Source organism: Mobula birostris, chromosome 28 (genome assembly GCF_030028105.1).
Source record: "Mobula birostris isolate sMobBir1 chromosome 28, sMobBir1.hap1, whole genome shotgun sequence".
NCBI classification, from domain to species: Eukaryota; Metazoa; Chordata; class Chondrichthyes; order Myliobatiformes; family Myliobatidae; genus Mobula; species Mobula birostris.
Window position 1 is genome coordinate 15,878,944 of NC_092397.1, and position 22,015 is coordinate 15,900,958.

At 42.2% G+C, this 22,015-nt stretch overlaps 1 protein-coding gene across 1 annotated transcript in view; it reads left to right on the forward strand.

The window, feature by feature from the left end:
• Window positions 1-20,403, forward strand: part of LOC140189151 (neuroblast differentiation-associated protein AHNAK-like) — a 75,141-nt gene extending 54,738 nt beyond the window's left edge. The window contains exon 5 of the mRNA XM_072245849.1: window positions 261-20,403. Coding sequence (XP_072101950.1) covers window positions 261-19,046 — 18,786 coding nt within the window. The 3' untranslated portion in view covers window positions 19,047-20,403. The remainder of the gene's footprint in view (window positions 1-260) is intronic.
• Window positions 20,404-22,015: the final 1,612 nt, after the last annotated feature.

Here is a 22,015-nt window from a genome sequence, read left to right on the forward strand (position 1 = left end):
TCACAGACAGTGGTAGATGGAACGGGATGAAGGTCAGCATGGAAGGGAGAAGAGAGGGAAAGAAGGGCATGGGAGGGAGGAGGTCTAGACAATGTTCATCAGTTACTATATCTAAACTTGACATTATCTTTAATAAACATCATCATATTGAATTTCCCTAAATGAGATAGGTTGAATCTAGAATTTTCCTGGTCTCTAAGGATATTAGTAAGACATCATGAATCAGGGTATGATACAGATTTTTTTTTAATTTCCTCTAGAGTGGAGATGATGAAGACTATCAGAGAATTTTTAGGAAGAAAATCAAACCTCACCTAAAGTCAGAAGATGGCGCAGAGGCATCAGTTCAAGATGACGGATCTTCCGGCGTACGTGTCACCAGGAAGGTCATTACACGCACAGTTCATGTGACAAGTCCCACAATTATGACAGATGTAGACATCCACAGTCCAGAGTTTAAAATTAAAGTTCCACGGCACGAGCAAGTCACTGCTGAGGGACCAGGATTCTCACAGGAAACTTCGGAGATGGATGTAGATGTTAGTCTTGCTGGCTCTGAAGGTTTAAGATTTCAAATGGGAGACAGCCAACGGACAACACATACTATGCACATTGTAAAAACAAAAGTAGTAGAGGTAACTGGACCAGATACAGAACAGAGCAAGACTACATTTCATATGCCACAGATCAGCATAGGAGGTGAAGCATCCAACTTTGATGTCAAAATTGCAAAGACAGTCAGGGACTCAAATGTTGTTGGCGAGGATGTAGCACCTAAAATCAGTCTCCCTGAGTCAAGTATTGATGTCTCTGCGCCACACGTTACAATGGGTGTGCAAGTGCCTGCCATCAATCCATCGATTGCAATACAAAGTGTTCATATTGGAGATTCAGATGGAAGAATCAGCATGCCTTCAGTCAAGATGCCAGAAGTTGCCATTTCTGGATCACATGTGAGAAGTCCAAATGCTGTTGTCGACACAGGTGCAGTCAAATCAGGTGTTGCTCTTCCAAAGGTTGATCTGAATCTATCTGGAAATCAGAATCGTTCTACAGATCCGATATTTGATGTTCAGACACCAAAAGTACATGTTGAAAATTCAGGTTTTAATATGCAAGATGGGAAACGGGGTGTCGAACTGAAAGAACCAAAACTTAATATATCAGCATCCATTGGTAAGGACGTTTCTATGGATGGGGGAGAAATAAAATGGAGAACACCAGAAGGACCTGAGATGTACATTCACAGCAAACTCCCAGAAGGGAATATTGAACCAATTGGACCCAAGATCAAGGGGGACATTGAACTGTCAGATAAAGATCTAGCTTCCAGTAAGATCAAAGACCCAACTTTTAAAATTTCAGGAGTCAGTTTTTCAGGATCCAAACAGATTATCTCTGACACTGAAATCAAACATACAAAGGTGACAGAAGATTTTGATGCACCAAAGGTTAGTTTTGAGAGTGACATCAAAGTTCCAAGTGTGAACATTAAAGGTCCTAAAATTGATGTTGAGGCAACTGATGTAAAAGAAAGCGGGCACGGGTTGGCAGGGTCAGCCATGAATTTGCCCAAGATAAAGACTAGAGACATTGATTTGGGTGTGAAGGTCTCAAAAGCGAAAGAAGACCACGGTATTGATGTGGCTTCTAGAAGGTTAGAGGGAAAGATCAAAGGTCCTCAGATGGACGTTGAAGTGGACATACCAGAGGCTGAAACTGAAGGGGGCAGTGTAAAAGTACCAAAATTCAGAATACCTAAATTCCGAACAAGTGGGCCAAAAGTTGAAGGCCCAGATGTGGACATTCATGCCAGCCTTCCTGAGGCAGATGTTAAAATAACTAAACCAACAGTAGAAGGAGTAGTTGAAATGCCTAAGGTAGACATGGGTATTGAGGGAGCCAGTACAACCAAAGGCACAAAATTTAGTATGCCAGCATTCAACGTTTCAGTACCCAAGATAGGAAGGCCCGATGTGAATCTCGACATCAAACAACCAGAAGTGGGAGAAGATATTGATATCTCTGATGTCAAACTGCAAGGTGATATTAAGGGCCCCAGAATTCATGTAGACGGACTGGATGTAAAAGCAAGAGAAACCAAAATTTCAAGACCCGATATTAAGCTTGACTTAAAAGGTCCCAAAATAGAAGGAGATGTTAATGTTCCAGATGTCCAACTGGAAGGTGACATTAAGGGCCCAAACCTTGACATTAGAGCCCCAAATGTTGACATAGGTTCATTCGAACTTAAAGGAAGTGGACCCAAGATTTCAATGCCTTCCATACACTTGCCCGAGATTCAGGCACCAGAACTTGATCTCAATTTGAAGGGTCCAGGAATGAAAGGAGACCATGATATTGATGTGCCATCAGGAAAGGTGGAGGGAGAAATCAAAGGACCGAAAGTAGATGTTGATGTGGATGTGCCAGGGGCTGATGTTGAAGGAGGTGGAAAGTTCAGCATGCCGAAATTTAGAATCCCCAAGTTCCAAATGAGAGGACCTAAAGTCGAAGGCACGGATTTTGACATTGACACTAATCTATCAGAAGCAGATGTTAAAGTGTCTGGACCCCAAATACAAGGAGATGTTGAAATGCCAGATGTAGATGTGGATGTGGAAGGAGGAGGTAAAATTAAAGGATCAAGATTCAAAATGCCAGGATTTAATATCTCAGGCCCCAAGTTAGGAAAGCCTGATTTTAATCTGGACTTCAAAGGTCCCAGGTTGTCTGGAGATGTTGATGTCCCTGACGTCAAACTGGAAGGTGATATTAAAGGCCCAAATGTTGATATTAAGGGCCCTGAAATTGATATTGAGGGACCTGATGTAAAAGGAGGCAAGCACAAGTTTTCAATGCCTTCAATTCACTTGCCCAAGATTCAGGCACCAGACATTGATCTTAATTTGAAGGGTCCAAATTTGAAAGGAGACTATGATATTGATGTCCCATCAGGAAGGGTGGAGGGAGAAATCAAAGGACCTAAAGTAGATGTTGATCTGGATGTGCCAGGGGCTGATGTTGAAGGAGGTGGAAAGTTCAGCATGCCGAAATTTAAACTGCCCAAATACCGAATTGGAGGGCCAAAACTAGAAGGGTCAGATGTTGACATTCATGCTGATCTACCAGAGTCAGATGTTAAAGTATCTGGGCCCCAGATAGAAGGAGATGTTGAAATGCCAGATGTAGATGTTGATGTTGAAGGAGGTGGTAAAGTTAAAGGATCAAAATTCAAAATGCCAGGATTCAATATCTCAGGCCCTAAGATAGGAATGCCTGATTTTAATCTGGACTTCAAAGGTCCCAGGTTGTCTGGAGATGCTGATGTCCCTGACATTAAACTGGAAGGTGATATTAAAGGCCCAAATGTTGATATTAAGGGCCCTGAAGTTGATATTGAGGGACCTGATGTAAAAGGAGGCAAGCACAAGTTTTCAATGCCTTCAATTCACTTGCCCAAGATTCAGGCACCAGACATTGACCTCAGATTGAAGGGTCCAAATTTGAAAGGAGACTCTGATATTGATATACCTTCAGGAAAAGTGGTGGGAGAAATCAAAGGACCTAAAGTAGATGTTGATCTGGATGTGCCAGGTGCTGAAGGTGAAGGAGGTGGGAAGTTCAGCATGCCAAAATTTAAAATGCCCAAATTCCAAATGAGAGGGCCTAAAGTTGAAGGTCCAGATGTTGACATTGACACTAATCTACCAGAAGCAGATGTTAAAGTGTCTGCACCCCAAATCGAAGGAGATGTTGAAATGCCAGATGTAGATGTGGATGTTGAAGGAGGTGGTAAAATTAAAGGATCAAGATTCAAAATGCCAGGATTCAATATCTCAGGCCCCAAGATCGGAAAGCCTGATTTTAATCTGGACTTTAAAGGTCCCAAGTTGTCTGGAGATGTTGATGTCCCTGAGGTTAAACTGGAGGGTGATATTAAGGCTCCAGAAGTTGATATTGAGGGACCTGATGTAAAAGGAGGCAAGCACAAGTTTTCAATGCCTTCAATTCACTTGCCCAAGATCCAGGCACCAGACATTGATCTCAATTTGAAGGGTCCAGAATTGAAAGGAGACTATGATATCGATGTACCTTCAGGAAAAGTGGAGGGAGAAATCAAAGGACCTAAAGTAGATGTTGATGTGGATGTGCCAGGGGCTGAGGTTGAAGGAGGTGGAAAGTTCAGTATGCCAAAATTTAAAATGCCGAAATTTCGAATTGGAGGGCCGAAAATGGAAGGATCAGATGTTGACATTCACGCTAATATACCAGAGACCGATGTTAAAGTATCTGGACCTCAAATTAAAGGAGATGTTGAAATGCCAGATGTAGATGTGGATGTTGAAGGAGGTGGTAAAGTTAAAGGATCAAGATTCAAAATGCCAGGATTCAATATCTCTGGCCCCAAGTTAGGAAAGCCTGATTTTAATCTGGACTTCAAAGGTCCCAAGTTGTCTGGAGATGTTGATGTCCCTGATGTCAAACTGGAAGGTGATATTAAAGGCCCAAATGTTGATATTAAGGGCCCTGAACTTGATATTGAGGGACCTGATGTAAAAGGAGGCAAGCACAAGTTTTCAATGCCTTCAATTCACTTGCCCAAGATTCAGGCACCAGACATTGATCTCAATTTGAAGGGTCCAAATTTGAAAGGACACTATGATGTTGATGTACCTTCAGGAAAGGTGGAGGGAGAAATCAAAGGACCTAAAGTAGACGTTGATGTGGATGTGCCAGGGGCTGAGGTTGAAGGAGGTGGAAAGTTCAGCATGCCGAAATTTAAAATGCCCAAATTCCGACTTGGAGGGCCTAAATTAGAAGGCCCAGATGTCAACATTGATGCTAATATTCCTGAAGCAGATGTTAAAATATCTGGGCCCCAGATAGAAGGAGATGTTGAAATGCCAGATGTAGATGTTGATGTTGAAGGAGGTGGTAAAGTTAAAGGATCAAAATTCAAAATGCCAGGATTCAATATCTCAGGCCCTAAAATAGGAAAGCCTGATTTTAATCTGGACTTCAAAGGCCCTAAATTGTCTGGAGATGTTGATGTCCCTGACGTTATACTGGAAGGTGACATCAAAGGCCCTGATGTTGATATTGAGGGACCTGATGTAAAAGGAGGCAAGCACAAGTTTTCAATGCCTTCAATTCACTTGCCCAAGATTCAGGCACCAGACATTGATCTCAATTTGAAGGGTCCAAATTTGAAAGGACACTATGATGTTGATGTCCCATCAGGAAAGGTGGAGGGAGAAATCAAAGGACCTAAAGTTGGTGTGGATGTGGATGTACCAGGGGCTGATGTTGAAGGAGGTGGAAAGTTCAGCATGCCAAAATTTAAAATGCCCAAATTCCGACTTGGAGGGCCTAAATTAGAAGGCCCAGATGTTGACATTGATGCTAATATTCCTGAAGCAGATGTTAAAATATCTGGGCCCCAGATAGAAGGAGATGTTGAAATGCCAGATGTAGATATGGATGTTGAAGGAGGTGGGAAATTGAAAGGCTCAAGATTCAAAATGCCAGGATTTAATATTTCGGCTCCCAACATAGGAATGCCCGATTTTAATCTTGACTTCAAAGGTCCTAAGTTCGGAGGAGATGTCGATATTCCTGATGTCAAACTGGAAGGTGACATTAAGGGCCCAAAGGTTGATGTTGAGACACCTGATATTAAAGGAAAGGGAGCTAAGATTTCAATGCCTTCAATTAACTTGCCCAAGATTCAGGCACCAGACATTGATCTCAGTTTCAAGGGTCCAAATTTGAAAGGAGACTATGATATTGATGTGCCATCAGGAAAAGTGGAGGGAGAAATCAAAGGACCTAAAGTTGATGTTGATGTGCCAGGGGCTGATGTTGAAGGAGGTGGAAAGTTCAGCCTACCGAAATTTAAAATGCCCAAATTCCGAATCGGAGGGCCTAAAGTGGGAGGCCCAGATGTCGACATTGACGCTAATATTCCTGAAGCTGATGTTAAAGTGTCTGGACCCAAAATTGAAGGAGATGTTGAAATGCCAGATGTAGATATGGATGTGGAAGGAGGTGGTAAAGTTAAAGGATCAAGATTCAAAATGCCAGGATTCAATATCTCAGGCCCCAAGATCGGAAAGCCTGATTTTAATCTGGACTTTAAAGGTCCCAAGTTGTCTGGAGATGTTGATGTCCCTGATGTTAAACTGGAAGGTGATATCAAAGGCCCAAATGTTGATATTAAGGGCCCTGAAGTTGATATTGAGGGACCTGATGTAAAAGGAGGCAAGCACAAGTTTTCAATGCCTTCAATTCACTTGCCCAAGATTCAGGCACCAGACATTGACCTCAGATTGAAGGGTCCAAAATTGAAAGGAGACTATGATATTGATGTGCCATCAGGAAAGGTGGAGGGAGAAATAAAAGGACCTGATGTTGATGTGGATGTGCCAGGGGCTGATGTTGAAGGAGGTGGAAAGTTCAGCATGCCAAAATTTAAGATGCCTAAATTCCAAATGAGAGGGCCTAAAGTGGAAGGCCCAGATGTCGACATTGACGCTAATATTCCTGAAGCAGATGTTAAAGTGTCTGGACCCCAAATAGAAGGAGATGTTGAAATGCCAGATGTAGATGTGGATGTGGAAGGAGGTGGGAAAATTAAAGGATCAAGATTCAAAATGCCAGGATTCAATATCTCTGCCCCTAAAATCGGATTGCCCGACATTAATCTGGACCTCAAAGGTCCCAAGTGGGGAGGAGATGTTGATGTTCCTGATGTCAGTCTAGAAGGTGACATGAAGGGACCAAGTCTTGACATTAAGGGCCCAAATATTGATGTTGAGTCACCTGATATTAAAGGAACGGGACCTAAGATATCATTGCCTTCAATTCACTTGCCCAAGATTCATGGACCAGACATTGATCTCAGTTTGAAAGGTCCAAAACTGAAAGGAGACTATGATGTTGATGTGCCATCAGGAAAGGTGGAGGGAGAAATCAAAGGACCTAAAGTAGATGTTGATGTGGATGTGCCAGGGGCTGAGGTAGAAGGAGGTGGAAAGTTCAGCATGCCGAAATTCAAAATGCCCAAATTCCGGATCGGAGGGACGAAAGTGAAAGGACCAGAATTGGATTTAGGCGCTAAACTACCAGAGACAGATGTTAAAATATCTGGGCCCCAAATAGAAGGAGATGTTCAAGTGCCAGATGTAGATGTGGATGTGGAAGGAGGTGGCAAAATTAAAGGATCAAAATTCAAAATGCCAGGATTCAATATCTCTGGCCCCAAGTTAGGAAAGCCTGATTTTAATCTGGACTTCAAAGGTCCCAAGTTGTCTGGAGATGTTGATGTCCCTGATGTCAAACTGGAAGGTGATATCAAAGGCCCAGATGTCGATATTAAGGTCCCCGAAGTTGATATTGAGGGACCTGATGTAAAAGGAGGCAAGCACAAGTTTTCAATGCCTTCAATTCACTTGCCCAAGATTCAGGCACCAGACATTGATCTCAGTTTGAAGGGTCCAAATTTGAAAGGAGACTATGATATTGATGCACCTTCAGGAAAAGTGCAGGGAGAAATCAAAGGACCTAAAGTAGATGTTGATCTGGATGTGCCAGGGGCTGATGTTGAAGGAGGTGGGAAGTTCAGCATGCCGAAATTTAAAATGCCCAAATTCCAACTGAGGGGGCCTAAAATCGAAGGCCCAGATGTTGACATTGACGCTAATATTCCTGAAGCAGATGTTAAAGTGTCTGGACCCAAAATAGAAGGAGATGTTGAAATGCCAGATGTAGATGTGGATGTGGAAGGAGGTGGTAAAATTAAAGGATCAAGATTCAAAATGCCAGGATTCAATATCTCAGGCCCTAAAATAGGAAAGCCAGATTTTAATTTGGACTTCAAAGGTCCCAAGTTGTCTGGAGATGTTGATGTCCCTGAGGTTAAATTGGAGGGTGATATTAAAGGCCCAAATGTTGATATTAAGGGCCCCGAAGTTGATTTTGAGGGACCTGATGTAAAAGGAGGCAAGCACAAGTTTTCAATGCCTTCAATTCACTTGCCCAAGATTCAGGCACCAGACATTGATCTCAGTTTGAAGGGTCCTAAACTGAAAGGAGACTATGATGTTGATGTCCCATCAGGAAAGGTGGAGGGAGAAATCAAAGGTCCTAAAGTAGATGTTGATCTGGATGTGCCAGGGGCTGAGGTTGAAGGAGGTGGAAAGTTCAGCATGCCAAAATTTAAAATGCCCAAATTCCAAATGAAGGGGCCTAAAGTTGAAGGCCCTGATGTTGACATTGATGCTAATATTCCTGAAGCAGATGTTAAAGTGTCTGGGCCCCAAATAGAAGGAGATGTTGAAATGCCAGATGTAGATGTGGATGTTGAAGGAGGTGGTAAAGTTAAAGGATCAAGATTCAAAATGCCAGGATTCAATATCTCTGCCCCTAAGATCGGATTGCCCGATTTTAATCTGGATCTCAAAGGTCCCAAGTGGGGAGGAGATGTTGATATTCCTGATGTTGGTCTAGAAGGTGACATTAAGGGACCAAGTTTTGATGTTAAGGGCCCAAATGTTGATGTTGAAACACCTGATATTAAAGGAAAGGGACCTAAGATTTCAATGCCTTCAATTCACTTGCCCAAGATTCAGGCACCAGACTTTGATCTCAGTTTCAAGGGTCCAAATTTGAAAGGAGACTATGATATTGATGTGCCATCAGGAAAGGTGGAGGGAGAAATCAAGGCACCTAAAGTTGATGTTGATGTGGATGTGCCAGGGGCTGATGTTGAAGGAGGTGGAAAGTTCAGTATGCCGAAATTTAAAATGCCCAAATTCCAAATGAGGGGGCCTAAAGTCGAAGGCCCAGATGTCGACATTGACACTAATATTCCTAAAGCAGATGTTAAAGTGTCTGGGCCCCAAATAGAAGGAGATGTTGAAATGCCAGATGTAGATGTGGATGTTGAAGGAGGTGGTAAAGTTAAAGGATCAAGATTCAAAATGCCAGGATTCAATATCTCAGGCCCAAAAATAGGAATGCCCGATTTTAATTTGGACTTCAAAGGTCCTAAGATATCTGGAGATGTTGATGTCCCTGACGTCAAACTGGAAGGTGATGTTAAGGGCCCTGAAGTTGAACTTGAGGGACCTGATGTAAAAGGAGGCAAGCACAAATTTTCAATGCCTTCAATTCACTTGCCCAAGATTCAGGCACCAGACATTGATCTCAGTCTGAAGGGTCCAAATTTGAAAGGAGACTATGGTGTTGATGCATCTTCAGGAAAAGTGGAGGGAGAGTTCGAAGGACCTAAAGTAGATGTTGATGTGGATGTGCCAGGGGCTGATGTTGAAGGAGGTGGAAAGTTCAGCATGCCGAAATTTAAAATGCCCAAATTCCGAATTGGAGGGCCTAAAGTGAAAGGACCAGATATGGAATTTGACGCTAATCTGCCAGAGACAGACGTTAAAATATCTGGGCCCCAAGTAGAAGGAAATATTGAAATGCCAGATGCGGATGTTGAAGGGGGTGGTAAAATTAAAGGATCAAGATTCAAAATGCCAGGATTCAATATCTCAGGCCCCAAGATAGGAATGCCTGATTTTAATCTGGACTTCAAAGGCCCCAAGTTGTCTGGAGACGTTGATGTCCCTGATGTCAAAATGGAAGGTGATATTAAAGGCCCAAACGTTGATATTAAGGGCCCTGAAGTTGATATTGAGGGACCTGATGTAAAAGGAGGCAAGCACAAGTTTTCAATGCCTTCAATTCACTTGCCCAAGATTCAGGCACCAGACATTGATCTCAGTTTGAAGGGTCCAAATTTGAAAGGAGACTATGATATTGATGTGCCATCAGGAAAAGTGCAGGGAGAAATCAAAGGACCTGAAGTTGATGTGGATGTGGATGTGCCAGGGGCTGATGTTGAAGGAGGTGGAAAGTTCAGCATGCCGAAATTTAAAATGCCCAAATTCCAAATGAGAGGGCCTAAATTGGAAGGCTCTGATGTCGTCATTGATACTGATATTCCAGAAGCAGATGTTAAAGTGTCTGGACCCCAAATCAAAGGAGATGTTGAAATGCCAGATGTAGATGTGGATGTTGAAGGGGGTGGTAAAATTAAAGGATCAAGATTCAAAATGCCAGGATTCAATATCTCTGCCCCTAAAATCGGATTGCCCGATTTTAATCTGGACGTCAAAGGTCCCAAGTGGGGAGGAGATGTTGATATTCCTGATGTCGGTCTAGAAGGTGACATTAAGGGACCAAGTCTTGACGTTAAGGGCCCAAAGGTTGATGTAGAGACACCTGATATTAAAGGAAAGGGAGCTAAGATTTCAATGCCTTCAATTCACTTGCCCAAGATTCAGGCACCAGACATTGATCTCAATTTGAAGGGTCCAAATTTGAAAGGAGACTATGATGTTGATGTGCCATCAGGAAAGGTGGAGGGAGAAATCAAAGGACCTAAAGTAGATGTTGATGTGGATGTGCCAGGGGCTGAGGTTGAAGGAGGTGGAAAGTTCAGCATGCCGAAATTTAAAATGCCCAAATTCCGAATTGGAGGGCCTAAATTAGAAGGCCCAGATGTTGACATTGATGGTAATCTACCAGAGTCAGATGTTAAAGTATCTGGACCTCAAATAGAAGGAGATGTTGAAATGCCAGATGTAGATATTGATGTTGAAGGAGGTGGTAAAATTAAAGGATCAAGATTCAAAATGCCAGGATTCAATATCTCAGGCCCCAAGATAGGAATGCCTGATTTTAATCTGGACTTCAAAGGTCCCAAGTTGTCTGGAGATGTTGATGTCCCTGATGTCAAACTGGAAGGTGATATCAAAGGCCCAAACGTTGATATTAAGGGCCCCGAAGTTGATATTGAGGGACCTGATGTAAAAGGAAGCAAGCACAAGTTTTCAATGCCTTCAATTCACTTGCCCAAGATTCAGGCACCAGACATTGATCTCAGTTTGAAGGGTCCAAAACTGAAAGGAGACTATGATGTTGATGTCCCATCAGGAAAGGTGGAGGGAGAAATCAAAGGACCTAAAGTAGATGTTGATGTGGATGTGTCAGGGGCTGAGGTTGAAGGAGGTGGAAAGTTCAGCATGCCGAAATTTAAAATGCCCAAATTCCAAATGAGAGGACCTAAAGTGGAAGGCCCAGATGTTGACATTGACGCTAATATTCCTGAAGCAGATGTCAATGTGTCTGGACCTCAAATAGAAGGAGATGTTGAAATGCCAGATGTAGATGTGGATGTGGAAGGAGGTGGTAAAATTAAAGGATCCAGATTCAAAATGCCAGGATTCAATATCTCTGGCCCCAAGATCGGAAAGCCTGATTTTAATCTGGACTTCAAAGGTCCCAAGTTGTCTGGAGATGTTGATGTCCCTGATGTTAAAATAGAAGGTGATATTAAAGGCCCAAATGTTGATATTAAGGGCCCTGAAGTTGATATTGAGGGACCTGATTTAAAAGGAGGCAAGCACAAGTTTTCAATGCCTTCAATTCACTTGCCCAAGATTCAGGCACCAGACATTGACCTCAGATTGAAGGGTCCAAATTTGAAAGGAGACTCTGATATTGATGTACCTTCAGGAAAAGTGGAGGGAGAAATCAAAGGACCTAAAGTAGATGTTGATCTGGATGTGCCAGGGGCTGATGTTGAAGGAGGTGGAAAGTTCAGCTTCCCAAAATTTAAAATGCCCAAATTCCGGAAGGCTGGGCCCAAAGTGCAAGGGCCAGATTTGGATATTGATGGTAATTTTCCTGATGCGGATGTCAAAGTATCTGGACCTAAGGTAGAAGGAGATGTTAAAATGCCTGATGTAAATATAGATGTTGGGGAATCTGGTAAACTCAAGAGCCCAAAATTCAAACTTCCAGGATTTAGTATCTCAGCACCCAAAATAGGAAAGCCTGATGTGAATGTCGACCTCAAAGGTCCAAAAGTTGCTGGAGATGTTGATGTCCCTGATGTGAATCTGGAAGGTGATATTAAGGGTCCAAATGTGAAAGGACCCAAAGTAGATATCGAAGGCCCTGATGTAAAAGGAAGTGGACTTAAGTTTTCAATGCCTTCCTTCCACTTGCCTAAGATACATGCACCTGATGTTGATTTGAGTTTCAAAAGCCCAAAACTAAAAGGGGACTATGATATTAATGTACCTTCTGGAAAGATAGAGGGAGAGGTCAAAGCACCTAAAGTAGATGTTGATGTAGATGTCCCAGGAGCTGATGTTGAAGGTGGCAGTGGAAAGTTCAGCTTCCCAAAATTTAGGATGCCCAAATTTCACATGGGTGCGTCTCATGTGGGAGGTCCAGATCTGGAAATTGGTGCAAAACTTCCTGAAAAAGATATTAAATTATCTGGACCCCAAATTGAAGGTGATGTTGAACTACCAGATGTAGATGTAGATATTGAAGGAGATGGCAAAATCAAGGCCCCAAAAATCAAAATGCCAGAATTGAATATCTCAGCTCCCAAAATAGGAATGCCTGATATTAATCTGGACCTCAAAGGTCCCAAGGTGGGAGGAGATATTGATGGCCCTGACATCAAACTGGAAGGTGATGTTAAGGGCCCAAAAGTTGATATTGAAGCTCCTGATATAAAAGGAAGTGGAGCTAAGTTCTCGATGCCGTCCATTCATTTGCCTAAGATACAGGCTCCGAACATTGATCTGAATTTCAGAGGCCCAAAAGGGAAAGGTGACTATGATATTAATGTGCCATCTGGAAAAGTGGAGGGAGAAATCAAAGGACCTAAAGTAGATGTTGATGTGGATGTGCCAGGTGCTGAGGTTGAAGGAGGTGGAAAGTTCAGCATGCCGAAATTTAAACTGCCCAAGTTCCAAATGGGAGTGCCTAAAGTTGAAGGCCCAGATGTCAACATTGACGCTAATATTCCTGAAGCAGATGTTAAAGTGTCTGGACCCCAAATAGAAGGAGATGTTAAAATGCCAGATGTAGGTGTGGATGTTGAAGGAGGTGGCAAAATTAAAGGATCAAGATTCAAAATGCCAGGGTTCAATATCTCTGCCCCTAAAATCGGATTGCCCGACATGAATCTGGATCTGAAAGGTCCCAAGTGGGGAGGAGATGTTACTGTTCCTGACGTCAGTCTAGCAGGTGACATGAAGGGACCAAGTCTTGACATTAAGGGCCCAAATGTTGATGTTGAGACACCTGATATTAAAGGAAAGGGACCTAAGATTTCATTGCCTTCAATTCACTTGCCCAAGATTCAGGCACCAGACATTGATCTCAGTCTGAAGGGTCCAAATTTGAAAGGAGACTATGGTGTTGATGCATCTTCAGGAAAAGTGGAGGGAGAGTTCGAAGGACCTAAAGTAGATGTTGATGTGGATGTGCCAGGGGCTGATGTTGAAGGAGGTGGAAAGTTCAGCATGCCAAAATTTAAAATGCCCAAATTCCAAATGAGGGGGCCTAAAGTCGAAGGCCCAGATGTCGACATTGACACTAATATTCCTAAAGCAGATGTTAAAGTGTCTGGGCCCCAAATAGAAGGAGATGTTGAAATGCCAGATGTAGATGTGGATGTTGAAGGAGGTGGTAAAGTTAAAGGATCAAGATTCAAAATGCCAGGATTCAATATCTCAGGCCCAAAAATAGGAATGCCCGATTTTAATCTGGACTTCAAAGGTCCTAAGATGTCTGGAGATGTTGATGTCCCTGACGTCAAACTGGAAGGTGATGTTAAGGGCCCTGAAGTTGAACTTGAGGGACCTGATGTAAAAGGAGGCAAGCACAAATTTTCAATGCCTTCAATTCACTTGCCCAAGATTCAGGCACCAGACATTGATCTCAGTCTGAAGGGTCCAAATTTGAAAGGAGACTATGGTGTTGATGCATCTTCAGGAAAAGTGGAGGGAGAGTTCGAAGGACCTAAAGTAGATGTTGATGTGGATGTGCCAGGGGCTGATGTTGAAGGAGGTGGAAAGTTCAGTATGCCGAAATTTAAAATGCCCAAATTCCAAATGAGGGGGCCTAAAGTCGAAGGCCCAGATGTCGACATTGACACTAATATTCCTAAAGCAGATGTTAAAGTGTCTGGGCCCCAAATAGAAGGAGATGTTGAAATGCCAGATGTAGATGTGGATGTTGAAGGAGGTGGTAAAGTTAAAGGATCAAGATTCAAAATGCCAGGATTCAATATCTCAGGCCCAAAAATAGGAATGCCCGATTTTAATCTGGACTTCAAAGGTCCTAAGATGTCTGGAGATGTTGATGTCCCTGACGTCAAACTGGAAGGTGATGTTAAGGGCCCTGAAGTTGAACTTGAGGGACCTGATGTAAAAGGAGGCAAGCACAAATTTTCAATGCCTTCAATTCACTTGCCCAAGATTCAGGCACCAGACATTGATCTCAGTCTGAAGGGTCCAAATTTGAAAGGAGACTATGGTGTTGATGCATCTTCAGGAAAAGTGGAGGGAGAGTTCGAAGGACCTAAAGTAGATGTTGATGTGGATGTGCCAGGGGCTGAGGTTGAAGGAGGTGGAAAGTTCAGCATGCCGAAATTTAAAATGCCCAAATTCCAAATGAGAGGGCCTAAAGTCGAATGCCCAAATGTTGACATTGACGCTAATATTCCTGAAGCAGATGTTAAAGTGTCTGGACCCAAAATTGAAGGAGATGTTGAAATGCCAGATGTAGATGTTGATGTTGAAGGAGGTGGTAAAGTTAAAGGATCAAAATTCAAAATGCCAGGATTCAATATCTCGGGCCCTAAGATAGGGATGCCCGATTTTAATCTGGACTTCAAAGGCCCTAAGTTGTCTGGAGACGTTGATGTCCCTGATGTCAAACTGGAAGGTGATATTAAAGGTCCAAATGTTGATATTAAGGGCCCTGAAGTTGATATTGAGGGACCGGATGTAAAAGGAGGCAAGCACAAGTTTTCAATGCCTTCAATTCACTTGCCCAAGATTCAGGCACCAGGCATTGATCTTAATTTGAAGGGTCCAAAATTGAAAGGAGACTATGATGTTGATGTGCCATCAGGAAAAGTGGAGGGAGAGTTCGAAGGACCTAAAGTAGATGTTGATCTGGATGTGCCAGGGGCTGATGTTGAAGGAGGTGGAAAGTTCAGCATGCCAAAATTTAAAATGCCCAAATTCCAAATGAGAGGGCCTAAAGTGGGAGGCCCAGATGTCGACATTGACGCTAATATTCCTGAAGCAGATGTTAAAGTGTCTGGACCCAAAATTGAAGGAGATGTTGAAATGCCAGATGTAGATGTGGATGTGGAAGGAGGTGGTAAAGTTAAAGGATCAAGATTCAAAATGCCAGGATTCAATATCTCAGGCCCCAAGATCGGAAAGCCTGATTTTAATCTGGACTTTAAAGGTCCCAAGTTGTCTGGAGATGTTGATGTCCCTGACGTTAAACTGGAAGGTGATATTAAAGGCCCAAATGTTGATATTAAGGGCCCTGAAGTTGATATTGAGGGACCTGATGTAAAAGGAGGCAAGCACAAGTTTTCAATGCCTTCAATTCACTTGCCCAAGATTCAGGCACCAGACATTGATCTCAGTTTGAAGGGTCCAAATTTGAAAGGAGACTATGATATTGATGTGCCTTCTGGAAAGGTGGAGGGAGAAATCAAAGGACCTAGAGTAGATGTTGATGTGGATGTGCCAGGGGTTGACGTTGAAGGAGGTGGAAAGTTCAGCATGCCGAAATTTAAAATGCCCAAATTCCAATTGAGAGGGCATAAAGTGGAAGGCCCAGATGTGGGCATTGATGCTGATCTTCCTGAGACAGATGTTAAACTATCTGGACCTAAGATAGAAGGAGATGTTAAAACACCAAACTTAGATGTTGAGGGAAGTGGTAAAATCAACAGTCCAAAGTTTAAAATACCTGGATTCAGTATGTCACCACCCAAGATAGGAATGCCTGATTTTAATCTAGAGCTTAAAGGGCCAAAAATGGGAGGAGAAATTGAAGGTCCCCATGTGGGTATTGATACCACTGTTCCTGAGATAGGTGGTAAGCTCTCTGGTCCCAAGTCTGGTGGTGGTAACATTTCTGGCATAGATATTGATGTTGAAGGAGCCTCTAAAAGCCCGAAATTTAAATTGCCTGGATTGGGTATCTCAGCACCCAAGATAGAAATGCCTGATTTTAATTTGGAACTCAAAGGTCCAAAATTGGGAGGCCACATTGATGCCCCTGATCCTAATTTGGAGGGTGAACTCAAAGGTCCACAGTTTGAAATGAAAGGTCCCAAAGTAGGTATTGAGGGAAGTGACATGAACATCGAGGGTCCTGACTTAAAAGGAAATGGGCACAAGTTTTCAGCACCTTCACTAGACATTTCAGCTCCTTCTGCAGGTATGAATCTTGACTTGAAAGGCTCAGCTGATATTAAACCTCCAGGTTTTGGTATTGACGTTAATGCTCCTGGCATGGAAATAGGCAGTGAAGGAGCACATCTAAAAATGCCAAAAGTAAAGAAACCAAGATTTGGATTTGGAGTTAAAGGTCAAGGAGATATAAATGCTCATTCTCTGGATGTAGCAAGTCCTGATGTGGAGGTTAATGTAGAATCTCCAGATGCAAGTATTAAAACTAAGGGGAAAAAAGGCAAGTTCAGATTGCCTAAACTCAATATCAAGTCAAAGAAGCCTGGAGGAGACATGAAGGCAAATGTTCCAAAGAGTGACCTTGATTTATCCAAGCCAGATGTAGATATGAAATCCCCAGATCTAAATGTAAGCCTTGGTGCATCTGATGGACAACTAAATATTAAGCCATCGAAAGTAAAGAAACCACTATTTGGAAAAGTCAAGGTGTCATTTCCAGATGTTGAATTTGATTTGGCATCACCAAAGATTAAAGGCGAGTTACCTACTGCAAAGGCTGAAGGCGGTTTGCAAGGACCTGATGTTGAGTTTTCATCTGAAGGTATAAAAGGTCCCCAGGTTGACATTGGAGCACCTGGAATAGATGTCAATACAGGTACAAACCTTAAAGGGCCTGGTCTTAAAATAAAAGGCACCAAGTTAAAATTCCCTGCAGTAAACATCAAGTCACCCAAAATGACTGAAACAGACATGGATATCAATTTGAAGGGGGCGCAAATAAAAGGTGATGCATCGGGAAACATGGAAGGCCCAAGAATTGGCGCAAGGAGGCCAGAAATAGATTTCGATGTTGATGCTCCAAATGTGGATATTGAAAAACCAGAGGGCAAATTAAAAATGAAAGTCAAGAAGCCAAATATTTCAGGACCAAATATAAACCTAGATACATCGGGTGATGCAGAAGGAAAATTAAAAATACCTAAGGTTAAACTCCCAGGTTTTGGGGTGGACGGTAAATTAGGAGAAACAGATACTGATATTAACGTCAGCCTTCCAAAGGCAGAACTTTCAAGTCCAAAGCTGGAAGGTAATATTGATATGCCATCAACAGATATCAGTATTAGGGCTCCTGGTGTAAAAATGCCAGAAATGGACACCTCTGATAATAAGCTCCAAGGATCTGGTTTGAATCTTGATATACGTGCACCAAAAATAGAAGGTGACTTGAAGACACCAGGTTTAGGAGCAACTGTTGAAGTACCAGATGTGGGAATAAATGCTGATGGCAAATTCAAAGGCCCACAAATTGGTATTTCAGCGCCCGATGTGGGTGTTGATTTAAAGACTCCACAACTTGGTATCAGCCTTCCTAGTCCAAGTATCAAAGGAGACTTTAAAGGACCACAAGTGGATGTGAAAGGTCCTGTTATCAATGCTGGTGACAGAGATTTTAACATTAAAGGTGTGGGTGGAAAAGTAAAGATGCCTCAGATCCACATCCCAGAAGCTGATATCAGCATTGCAGGATCTGGAGTTTCTGCACCTGATTTATCCAGAGCAAAGACGGACATTGACATAAAAAGCCCAAAAATGAACATCGAAGGCCCGAGTATGAAACTGAATGGAGCGGACATCAATATTGATAGTCTGAAAGGAAAACTTCCCAACATTGGTTTAGCTGCACCAAAACCCAATATTGAACTTCCTGGTGCAGAGGTTGAAGGTGTGAACACAAATGTCAGCCTAGGTAGTCTAAGTGCTGATGTACCACAACCTGAAGTGAAAGTCCCTTCAGCTGATGTGAAACTTGACGTAAAAGGACCTTCAATAAAAGGAGGCATTGGAATGTCCGGTTTAATAGATCCAGAGTTTGATGCCAAGGCATCTGAAGTAAGTACAGATGTCAAAGCACCAACGATCGACCTAGATGTTGCACTGGACAAAATGAAAATACCCAAATTCAAGCATTCTCAATTTAAAATGAAAGGCCCGAATTTAGAAGAGCCAGAAGCGGCAGCAGATGTCAGAAGTCCTGAAATTCAGCTACATGCTTCAGCTGCGCAAGGTCCAGATGTTAAAGGACCAGAAGTTAGTTTGAATCTGCCAGGAGAGGTGGAAACATCTGGGGTAAAAGTAAAAAAAAGTAGAATTAAACTGCCCAAATTTAATTTCTCCAAGTCTAAGGGGAAAAGTAGCTGTGAAGGATCAGAAGGGGATTTTGGTGCATCTGGACCAAAGACTGAAATTAAGGGCTCCAAAGGAAATCTGAGTTTTGGTAACATTGAGGTGGAGACATCAGAAATGTCAACCGCCGGGAAGGATTCCAGTTTGGACATTAACACCTCCCCAAAAGGGAAGTCAGGAACACTAGATTTCTCTTTATTTAAAGGCAAAAGGTCAGAACGTCACAGATCAGCGTCTCTGAGTGATGAGCAAGAACATTCACCTTCCTCACCTACGGGGAAATTAGAATTTGGAGAAGGGACTGCAGGCAGCAAAGGCAAAAAGGCTAAATTGAAATTTGGAACATTTGGAGGCTTTGGGGCTAAATCAAAGGGCTCCTATGAGGTCACTCTCGATGAAGGTGAAGCGGGAGTTGAGGGCAGTGGAACCTCTTTGGTTTCCAAAAAGTCCCGTGTATCCTCCACTTCCAGCAGCGATAGCGGATCTAAAGTAGGGTTGCGACTTCCTAAAGTAGAACTAAATATCAATAAAGACAAAGAATAATTATGTAAATACTCAAGAATCACTGTAAATAGAAATTAACTGCATAACTTTCTACTGATAAGCCAAGGCATGGATATCCATTAGACTTCATCCCTATCTCATTTGCAGGTCAAAAATAGGATGGAATATTTAAACGGTTGAGATGCTTTTCCTTTAGTGCAAGGAGCAGGACCTGCGAATATTTCAGTACACTTCTGTATCAGCTAAAAAGTCAAACTAAAGCTCTATTACTACAAGCTGAGAGCAATAGCTTACTAGCAGGAAAAACAATAAAACCTATTTTGATACATTTTCTATGTAGCAGTTTATTATTTTCATTATATTGGCAAAATGGAGGTGTTAAGACATTTAATCTCTGGTGCTGTCTCTGGCTTACCTTATTCAATGGAGTTGCAGTATGAGAGATTTTACTGAAATCTGATATCTGAAGAAAATGTACCAAGACAGTGATAGAGGAAGAGTTTTAAGCTGTCTTTACACAAACACATGATACTTTACCCAATATAAGGTGAAATCTGGCGGAATAAACTGTGTATCCTGTCATAATTACAGTATTTTCAGAATCCAATGACAGTCAGTTTGGCCTGTATCTTTACTCTGTAAATTAGCAAAACACATTTTGTGTTCCGGGCAGCTTAAATTCTTCAGCTTTGTAAACGTCTAAGTGTGGTCTGTGAAACTGGTTAGGGCGTATTTCTACTGTGAATTAGTACATTATGATCACGGTCATCACATCTCTAACCCCCTCCCCCCCCACCACACTCATTTGTGTTGATTATGCTGCTGCTGTTGTGCTAATCTATTATCCCCACACGTGTGAATGAAATTAGAAAATTACTCACGACTCAACAATAACCAAAATTGTAAACCAGGTTTCCCATCTCGTCCTGGTCTTCTCAAAGCCACTCACCTTCTGTCCCTATCGTCAAAGAGCCCTGCCTCATGTGAAAACACAGCCTTATGGATGTTTAGGCTGGATTGGCCAGTCTGAGCCAAGTTAGCTGATTGTGTATGTGTGCTGATGCAGGAGTCTGGAATATTTGATTCCTTGCATTATGAGGCACAATATGAGAGCCCATCTTCCCTGCATGTGTTATGAAGTCTCACAGTAAAGCAACGCCTTGCTGAGTTCACAGGAAGCACCTATTATCCTTGTAACATAATAAGTAATTTTCTTTTGTTATGAATGGCGAGAATTGTGACCTATTTTTCTTATCGTTTCATTGTTTCACTCAAAATGTTAATAGAACTCTTTTCCATAATTCTGTCTGCACTTTTGCAGCAAACAGTAGACGACGGGAATGTAAGACAAGCGTGTTCCTTGTAAAAATCAAATAAATCATTCATTACCTTTAAAGCTGGTTTGTCTCCCTCTATTTTATCAAAGTTGAGCGATAAAGGATGTAGTGTTTGCTAAGGAAGCAAGCAGCTGTTATTCACGCTCAAGTGTGGAAAAAATAATTCAGGCAGGAAGTCTTGCTGAATATAAAATCATAAGACATAGGAGAAGAATTAGGCCATTTGGCCCATCAAGTCTGCTCCGCCATTCCATTTTGCTAATTTATTATCCCTCTCAACCTCATTCTCCTGTTTTCTCCCTCTAACCTTTGGATTAGTGTACTTAATAATCTAGAACCTATCAACCTCTGTATATTCTGTAAAGTCTGCGGAAGGAATGAAACATTTACTTTCATTACTTGAGGAAGAAATTAGTTTGACCAGAGCATTTTTCATGTCTTGAGTAACCTCCAAGACCTGGGGCCCAAGATTCATGGAACCCCTTTCCGCAATTAGAACTTCTGACAACACACACAAAATGCTAGAGGGACTCAGCAGTCCTGAAGGGGGGTCTCAGCCCGAAACGTTGACTGATTACTCTGATCCATAGATGCTGCCTGGCCTGCTGAGTTCTGTGTGTGGTGCTTTGGATTTCCAGCATCTGCAGGTTTTCTCATGTTTGAACTTCTGAAATCTGGCCCTGTTCAAAATCTCGACAGCGTCAGTGGGTAGTAGAAATGAAGAGTTGGGAGTTACCAAATATAAAGATATCTTCACTATAAGGGCACAGAATGTAAATGTGAGAACCACAGGAAGTTGGGTGCTGAGGATAAAATATCATCTTGTCAGGTATATCCCAACACAGATACATTTTCAGCTGGTCACAAGAATCAGTTGGGATTTCAGGAGTGAGTATGCTGAAACCCCACCTGATGCCAACGGTGAAATCAAAAATAGAGAGCAGAAGGAGAACGCAAACTCGAGGAAATCTGCAGATGCTGGAATTTCAAGCAACACATAAAAGTTGCTGGTGAATGCAGCAGGCCAGGCAGCATCTCTTAGTCAGGACTAAGGGTCTCGGCCCGAAACGTCGACTACCTCTTCCTAGAGATGCTGCCTGGCCTGCTGTGTTCACCAGCAACTTTGATGTTTGTAGCAGAAAGAGAAACTGCAATTCTAGTCTGAATTATCTAACATTGTCATAAAACCTAGTAAGTCAATCCTCAACACATCCTCCCCAAAATATCCACTTTACACTGACAATTTCACTCTCCACTCTCATATCCAATTCAGGAATGAGTAATGGAAGCAGTTTGTCTTTTTGTGTGGAATGCAGGAATCAGACAATTAACAGCAGTAAGGGAAGGTGAGACCAAAATCTTCGGCTCACCATTAACCATTACACTACCCCATGAAGAACCTTCTCACCTGCTTCCCAAACACTTGTGATACATTACAAGAAAATAGAAATAATAAATTAAGAAAGAATTGCATTCATATGAGGGAAAGAAGTGAATCAGAATTTTCATTTTTGTTTTCAGTAAATCAGAATCAGGTTTAATATCACCGGCATATGTCATGAAATTAGTTGTCTTTGCGGCAGCAGTACAATGCAATTCATGATAAATACGGTAAAAAAAAATACTGAATAGCAGTAAGTATATATATGTATATTAAATAGTTAAATAAGT